This window comes from Monodelphis domestica, chromosome 5 (assembly GCF_027887165.1).
Source record: "Monodelphis domestica isolate mMonDom1 chromosome 5, mMonDom1.pri, whole genome shotgun sequence".
Taxonomy (NCBI): Eukaryota; Metazoa; Chordata; class Mammalia; order Didelphimorphia; family Didelphidae; genus Monodelphis; species Monodelphis domestica.
In genome coordinates this window covers 32086582-32094525 of record NC_077231.1, presented here as the reverse complement: position 1 = coordinate 32094525, position 7944 = coordinate 32086582, and the positions used below count along the sequence as shown (strand labels likewise).

At 54.1% G+C, this 7944-nt stretch overlaps 1 protein-coding gene across 1 annotated transcript; it reads left to right on the top strand.

Annotated features, from left to right (window-relative positions):
• Nucleotides 1–15: 15 nt before the first annotated feature.
• Nucleotides 16–4025, top strand: KRT18 (keratin 18). The gene is made up of 7 exons (XM_056798158.1): nucleotides 16–848; nucleotides 1571–1653; nucleotides 1783–1939; nucleotides 2699–2863; nucleotides 3007–3132; nucleotides 3408–3631; nucleotides 3839–4025. The coding sequence occupies exons 1-7, from the start codon at nucleotides 441–443 to the stop codon at nucleotides 3960–3962; spliced, it is 1287 nt and encodes a 428-aa protein (XP_056654136.1). The 5' UTR covers nucleotides 16–440; the 3' UTR covers nucleotides 3963–4025.
• The last annotated feature ends 3919 nt before the right edge of the window (nucleotides 4026–7944 follow it).

The following is a 7944-nucleotide window of genomic DNA, read 5'->3' as shown; positions in this document are numbered from 1 at the left end:
GCGGGCCAGTGAGGAGATGGCCGCCGGGCGCCCTCCTCCTTTTCCGGATTCTCCCTGACAGGGAACTCCGGGCTAGATACCTGGTGTCTCTCGGCCGCCTCCAAACCTCTAACCCGGAGCATCCGTCTGCCCCGCCTTCAGGAGCCCCCGGCGGGAGGCGGGGGTCACTTCCTGTCCTGAAGCCTCCGCCCCGCACACCTGCTTTCCTCCCACTCCGGGGAGAGGCCTGGGAGCGAGGATCCGGGTCGGGGAGGGTTCCGAGCCCCTCTAGCCAGCTACCTGGGTGCCTTTGGGGCGGGGCGGGGCGGGGCCGGTCCTCACGGAGCCCCCTCCCCTTCCCCCCCCCCCCCGCCAATAAAGGCAGCCGGCTGAGCCCTCTCCCTGCACCCACCAGCCAGGCTGAGCAGCTGAAGTCCGTCCGCCTCTCCCCTTCGGGCACGATGAGTTTCACCACCCGCTCCTCTACCTATTCCACCAACTACCGCTCCCTGGGCTCCGTCCGGGCGCCTAGCCACCGGATCCGGCCGGCCAGCAGCGCGGCCAGTGTCTATGCCGGCGCCGGTGGTTCTGGCTCCAGGATCTCCACTGCCCGATCCAGCAGCTTCCGCGGGAGCTGGGGAGCCGGGAGCATGATGGGGGGACTGGCTGGGATCGGGGGGGTCCACGGGGAGAAGGAGACCATGCAGGACCTCAACGACCGCCTCGCCTCCTATCTGGATCGCGTGCGCAGCCTGGAGACGGAGAACCGCAAACTAGAAGGGAAGATCCGGGAGCATCTGGACAAGAAGGGCCCCCGGATCAGAGAATGGGGCCACTATTTCAGGACCATCGAGGAGCTGCGGGCGCAGGTAAGGGTGCAAGAGGCTCCCCAATCGGGCTCCCTCTTCTTCCCTGGCTTTGCGGCTGACTCTTGCCCTGCCACTCACTTGTAAATGTTGCCAGGAACGAAAGGCGGAGGCGCAGAGCACACTGGGGGGGGGGGGGGGGGGGGGGGGGTAGAGGGGGGGCTCCAGAAAGGACGAGGAACGAGACTTCCAGGGGCTCCCCTCTAACCCAGCCTCCTAGTAACCAGAAAACTCCCAGAGCCCCTGGGGCCCATTTCCTTCTGCCTCTTGCCTCTACTTCCCCCAAATGCCCAAGGCCCTCGGGCCCCCAGAAAGGCTTCAAAGGGCTTTCGAGAGTGGGGGAGAAACCAAATGGCCCTACAGAGGGCCCCAGAAATCCTGGTTCCCAGACTTCCTCCAGCCAAAGGGTTAAGGGGATGTGGCTGAGTCGCCTCGGGGTAAACAGACCAACTGGTGGGAGGGGCCTGCACCGCTCACCCCCCCCTTTGGGAGAGAGTGGAAAAGCAGGTGCTGGGGCCAAAGCTGCAGGTGAACCGTGGGGGAGGAGAGCTCGGGTTTGCACCTGGTTTCCTTTGGGATCCAGAGGGGAGGGACCCAGGCACCCCTTGGGGCAGCAGGCTTGATGAGCGCTCTGCTAGTGCTTGTGCCTGGGATGGAGCCCTGGCTCTGGGCCCCAGGCCTCCCTTCCCACCTATGGCCCCTACTCTCCTCCCCCATCCCAACAGATCTTCGCCAACTCCGTGGACAACGCCAGAATCGTCCTCCAGATCGATAACGCCCGGCTGGCCGCTGATGACTTCAGAGTCAAGTGAGTGAGTGCAGTCAGCAGGCGCCTGGCCAGCCTCCCCATGTGGGCCTCCACGATATGCTGAGGCTTCTGGGAATGGGCCAGAGTCCCCGCTGAACTCCTCTCACCCCCCCCCCCCCACCTGCCTAGGTATGAAGCAGAGCTGGCCATGAGGCTGTCCGTAGAAAAGGACATTCACGGCCTCCGGAAGGTCATCGACGACACCAATGTGACCAGGCTGCAGCTGGAGTCCGAGATTGAGGCCTTGAAGGAAGAGCTGCTCTTCATGAAGAAGAACCATGAAGATGTAAGCTAGGAGGGGAGGCTCTGCAGAGGGCGCAGGCCTAAAGCCAGCAGGGCCCTGCTCAGGGTCATCCAGCTCCTCGGTCTACACACTGGGAAGCCGAGGCTTAGAGCAGCGGCCCAGGGACAAGGGAGCAAGCCTGGCCCCATGGCTCCCAGGCTGAGACAACCACCGAGGAGCCCGGCTCAGAAGTGGGCTGAGGAAGTGTAAACACGTCAGCTTCCCTCCACTGCTTTTACCGGCCTCGTGGCCACCCTGGCCTGGCCTGTAGGTCGAAACTAAGCTTTGGATCCCATTCATTTGAGCTATCGCCTAATGGGAGTTCAGTGCTGACAGAGGAAGGGAAACCAGGGTCAGCCGGGCACCAGTGCCAGCAGGGGGCACGTGTGGGGAGGCTGGCGAGGGAGAGGGTAGGGAGAGAAAGTGCGGTGCAGACTGTGGAAGAAGACAGCCATGGGGCAAAGACGAGAGTGGGCCAGTGGGCCGCCGCCCCAAGAAACAATCTGGAGGGAAAAGAATCCGGAGCCAAAGGACGGAAGCCGGGGGAGGGGAAAGGGAAGGCTCATAGAGGAAAGACTCTAGAACCATCAGTGAATAGCTAAGGCAGAAGACTGGTGGGGAGGTTATGGTCATCGCAGGGCTCCTTCAGTGCCCCCTGCATAACTCCAGCGCCCCCTGATAAGAACCAGTGGTGTTCGGGCAGACATTTTTAGGAAGTTGTGACCTGTTCTCCTCACCTACTACTTTTTTTTAAAAACCCAGGAGGTAAAATCTCTACAAGCACAAATCGCAGGCTCGGGGCTGACTGTGGAGGTGGACTCTCCCAAATCCCAGGACTTGAGCAAGGTCATGGCTGACATTCGAGCCCAGTACGATGCTCTGGCCCAGAAAAACAGAGAAGAGCTGGATAAATACTGGTCCCAGCAGGTGAGTAGGGAAAACCTCCCTGTGGTGGGAACTTGGGGAGGGGAGGACACTTGAGTCCTAGGAAATTGGGGATTGGGGAAGAGCCATAAAGGCAGGCCTCTGAAGTGGCCATGACAGAAGCTTCATTTTCTTTCCCCGGACAGATTGAGGAGAGCACTGTGGCCATCAACACAAGATCTGAGGAGGTGGAAGCTGCTCGAAATACTGTCACCGAGCTGAAACGGACAGTCCAGTCTCTAGAAATTGACCTGGACTCCCTTCGAAATCTAGTGAGAGGACCCCACTGCCCCTCCAGCTCCCTCCTCCTCCTCCACATCCTCTCTTCCCCTCTTGGGTCCTGCTCTCTCCATCCCCACCTACACACCTCTACTTCCACCTCCCTGTACTCTGATTCATAGAAGGTCAGAGCTGGAAGGCACCTATTAAAGAGGAACCAGAGTCCTGGGAAGATCCCATGGGGAACAAACGGCACACTTAAGGCCTGTTGGATGCCTCCTTCTCCCTTCAGCCCCACTCACTCTACATTGCTTTTGTCTCCACCCAGAAAACTAGCTTGGAAGAGAGCCTGAGGGAGGTGGAGACCCGTTATGCCATACAGATGGAGCAGATCAATACAGCCCTCCTACACCTTGAGGCAGAGCTGGGGCAGACTCGCACTGAGGGGCAACGCCAGGCACAGGAATATGAGGCGCTGCTCAACATCAAAGACAAACTAGAAGCAGAGATCAACACCTATCGAAACCTACTGGAGAATGGGGAGGACTTCAAGTAAGTAGGGCGGCCGCCTCTTCCTCTTCCCAAGGCAAGCCCCAGAGCCCCTGAGAGTCGTATCCATTAACCAAGGTTCTCTTATTCTCTTATATTCGCCTTGGGAACCAAGGAAACCAAAGCAGCTGGGCGATTCAGAGGTGGGGTGGGCAGATCAGAGTTTGTTCTCCCCTCCCCTAACTGGAATTGCTCCCTCTCTCTCCCTAGTCTTGTACATGCCTTGGATGGCAGCAGCAGCTCCTTACAAAGTATACATAAGACCAGCACCCGGAGGACCGTGGACGGCAAAGTGGTGGCAGAGACCAATGACACCAAAGTTCTTCGGCGTTAGAGCCATAAACTGAGGACCTGGGCCAAGGCCGGAAGTTAATAAAGGCTCTTTGGTCACCTGGAACTCACTGTTGCTTTCTCTTCATTGATATCCTCACTTAGTCAGGCTTGGCACCCAACTCACTGAATATGGTTTAAACTATCAAGGAATTACACTAACCAGCAGACCTCCTAAGGGCGTAGGGCTAGCATTACATTAGGGATACAAACAATGAACAAGCCACCTCTACTGGCAAGGAGTCTCCATCCTCATAGATAGGCAATGATAAAGAAAATAATAGCCATCGGTGATTACAGCACTTGAGCATTTGATCTTCCCAACATCCCTGTGGGGTCGGTACTCTTTTCTCATGCCCATTTCAGAGGGGAAGACACCAAGACCAGAAGACATTGTGACTACCTTGGGCCACATTCCCTTTTAGGTGTTGAGATCCCAACTCTAATCTCAGCCACTCTCTCCACTACCCATCTCACTTCAGAATGGATGGGGAAGAAGGGAGGTTGCATATGGAGGGGCGGTGAGTGGGGGAGTCAAGGACGGGTTTTGTGGGGATGATCAGCTATTAAGTGGAAAGGGCAGAGGAAGTAAGGATTCAAATGGGTAATTCCATAGCTGCATCTTCTCTACTTCCTCAGCTGGTTTCCCCATCAGCCCTTCTCCACCCTCTTTGCCTCTGAACCTATTTCAGTCTGAGCAGCCTGTGGCCACAGTCTATGAATCACATTCCAAATCATGTTCTTTAGAGAAAAGGCCAAAATATAGGAGAGGAATGACTGGACAGGGGATCAGGGAAGGGGCACCATAATGGCGCAAGATAGGGAATGGAGTTGGGTCTCTTGATAGACTATGGTATCAGAAAGAGCCACAGAAGCTTAATCAGCAAATTCTGCATCCAAAAGAAAAGCTAGATCAAGGAAATGTTAAGGGAAGAACTCAGGTATGCTGTGGAGTTAGTATCCAATAAACATTGAGCCCCTGCTATGTACCAGGTACTATGCTAAGTGCAGGGAATACAGAAAGGCAAAATGCAGCCCCTGCCTTCACAGCACTTCTGCTGAGGCAGACATCATGCAAACCAACATATATGCAAATCGAGCTAGGGACCGGCTCCATGTTCAATGGTTTTAATGTTGTCTGATGCTTCATGACCCCATTTTGGGGTTTGGGGTTTTTTTGTAAAGAGATTTTATTTTACAAATTACATATAACAACTTTCCACCTGAATTTACTGAAGTTATAGGATGCAAATTGTCTCCCTCCCTCCCTTCCCAGAGATGGTAAGCACTTTGATCTGGCTTATACAGGTATTATTGTGCAAAACACAAGGTTTTTCTTGGCAGAGATACTAGAGCTGTTTGCTGTTTCCTTCCCTAGTTAGTTGTACAAATGAGGTAAATAGGGTTAATTGACTTGCCCAGGGTCACACAGTTCTTGTTTGAGACCGGATTTGAACTCAGGAAGAAGAGTCTGGGCACCCTATCCTCTGTGCCACCTAGCTGCCTAAAGGATACAGTATACAGGATGAATAGGAAAAGACAGAGGGAAGGTAATGGAAGATTTCCTGTGGAAGGCAGGTTTTGGTTGGGATTTAAGGGAAGCCAGGGAACATAGATTAGGAAGAATTTTGAATGCTAAAAAGAGCTCTTGGATTTGATCTCGGAGACACCAGACACCAGGTGAGAACGTGAGCAGATTTGTATTCTGGGAAAATCATTTTCATGGCTGAATGAACATCGGGCGGATTCAGGTGAGGAGAGGCTTGAGGCAGGCAGACCCACCGGCAGGTTATCAAAGTAATGCAGGTGTGAAGTGACGAGCATCTGCCCTAGGGAGGGGACCGGGTCAGAGCAGAGGAGGGGGCGTATTGGAGAGATGCTACAAAAGTGAAATTTGGCAGGCCTTGACAACAGCTTGGGTACGGAGGGGGAGAGACAGAGAGGAATCTGGGACGACCCACAGCCTGGGGACCTGAGGGATGGGAGGGCGGTGGTGTCCTCTGCTGTGAAAGGGAAGGCAGGAGGCAGGGGGAGGGCTTAAGGGAAATGAGAGTTCTGTTTGACCATAATAAGTTTAAGATGTCTCCTGGACATCCTGTTCAGAGTGTCTGAAAGCAGATGGAGACGCAAGACTGGAGTTCAGCAGAGTTTGGGGCGGGATAGTTAGATCTGAGAATCAACAGCACAGAAATGGCCATTAAATCCCCAAGGGAAGGTGTATAGAGGGAGGAGAGGGCCCAGGACTGTGACAGGGAGTGATCTGGAGACTGAGGAGCCATCAGAGAAGCAGGAGGAAGTAGAGTCTTGGAAATCTTAGAGAGAAGCAAGTATCTACGAGGAGAGAACAGCTGGCATTGTCCAAGGCTGCAGAGAGATCCAGAAGGAGGATGGAGAAAAGGCCATCGTGTTTGGCAAGTCGGAGAGCACCAAGGCCTTTGGGGAGAGCAGATTTGATAAAGTTAGAAGTCAGATTCTTAAAACAAGGAGAGAAAGTGGAAGCGCCCATGGAGGTGGCCTTTTTGGAGAGGTACAAAGATCTACAAAGGGTAGAAGAGTGGTAGGATGATAACAGAGTTGAAAGGATCAAATGAGGATTTTTTTTGAGAATGGGGAAGACAGGCACATTTGCAGGCAGGAGGGAATGGGTCAATAGAGAGGGGGCGATTGAAAAGAACTGAGAGAACTGAGATGAAAGCCCGGGCCGTCTGTTGGAGGACACAGGATGAAATGGGATCACTCGAACCAGAAGAAGGATAAGTCATAAGGTAAGGAGTGAGGCTACTTTCTCACGTGAGGCAGGGATGAAGGAGGAAAGAGTAGCCGAAGGTAGCTAAGTGATAGGAGATGAAGAAGAGGAGGGGCAGGGAGGTGGCTCAATGGATGGAGGGTTGGGCCTAGAGACTGGAAGTCCTGGGCTTCAAGCTGGCCTCAGACACTTCCTATGTGTCCTTTGGCAGGTCACTTATCCCCAATTGCCTACCCCTTGCCATTCTCCTGCCTTGGAACCAACACTTAGTGTAAAAGTTCAACAAAAAAAGAGGGAAGAAGAGAGAGTTCCTGACCAAAATTTTTTTCCTGTAAAATGAGGCAAGGTTCTCAACTAAGAGCTGAAGAGGAGGAACAAGGGGGAGGGGGGGCGGTGTAAGAAGATAAAACGGTTTGGAAGGGCCTCTATGGAGAGTGGGATAGTGACTTAACATAGGAGGGCTCAGCTGAGGTCATGAAACATAAATTTGCAGTGGATCCAGTTCAGTAAAATTTCTTCACATGGAGGTAAAAAGGCAAAGAATGTTGGGAGCAACCCAAGCCTGAGGCTTGGCTAGGCGCAATTGGTGATGTGCTAGGGGGTGGCTAATGGCTAGTGTAGAAGAGACGCTCTTGGGGATTGGAGGTCATAGTGTGGAAGGAGAGTGGCATTCTATAAGGGGAGACAGAGGGAAAGGTAAAACCCAAGAGGCTCTGTTGGGATCAAAGGCATTTCCCAGTTCTTGAACATGGAGAGGGTCCATTCGTGAGGGATGGCAAGCTCTCTCTGTGGGTGGAGGAGGAGCTCATTGGAGGTGAGGAGGCTGAGGAACTGTATGGTGAGGGGTATTTGAGGAGGAATCCATAGGTAGGTTGGAGTCTTCTACTGAGGGCAGGAGTTGGGGAGAAGAAAACTGGAAGGCAGGTATTGACTCACTGCAGAAGGAAGGGGCTGAAGACAAGAGCTACCAAGATGCTGGGTGGGAGGAGAGCAGGACCCTAACCAGAAGAGCAGGAGGAACGCACAGAATGATGATGGAAAGGAAGATGCTACGGCCCGGCCTTGATCAGCAAGCCGAGAAGAACGAGCGAAGGGACAGCCAGTCCTGGAAAGCGTGCCCAGGGACGGCGTCACGGGGGAGGCCAGGCTTCAGGCAGTAATCCATGCAAGGAGTAGAGAAGAAGAGATCTCGGGCGAGGAGAAGGCGCTGCTTATGGGGATGGGCTCTCTAAAGAGCACA

Bases quoted from the DNA above. Each gene is read 5' to 3' on its own strand.
- KRT18 (XM_056798158.1), top strand. From the start codon at position 441: ATGAGTTTCACCACCCGCTCCTCTACCTATTCCACCAACTACCGCTCC. The intron at 849-1,570 runs GTAAGGGTGCAA...CCATCCCAACAG, and splicing joins TCGAGGAGCTGCGGGCGCAG to ATCTTCGCCAACTCCGTGGA. The intron at 1,654-1,782 runs GTGAGTGAGTGC...CCACCTGCCTAG, and splicing joins GCTGATGACTTCAGAGTCAA to GTATGAAGCAGAGCTGGCCA.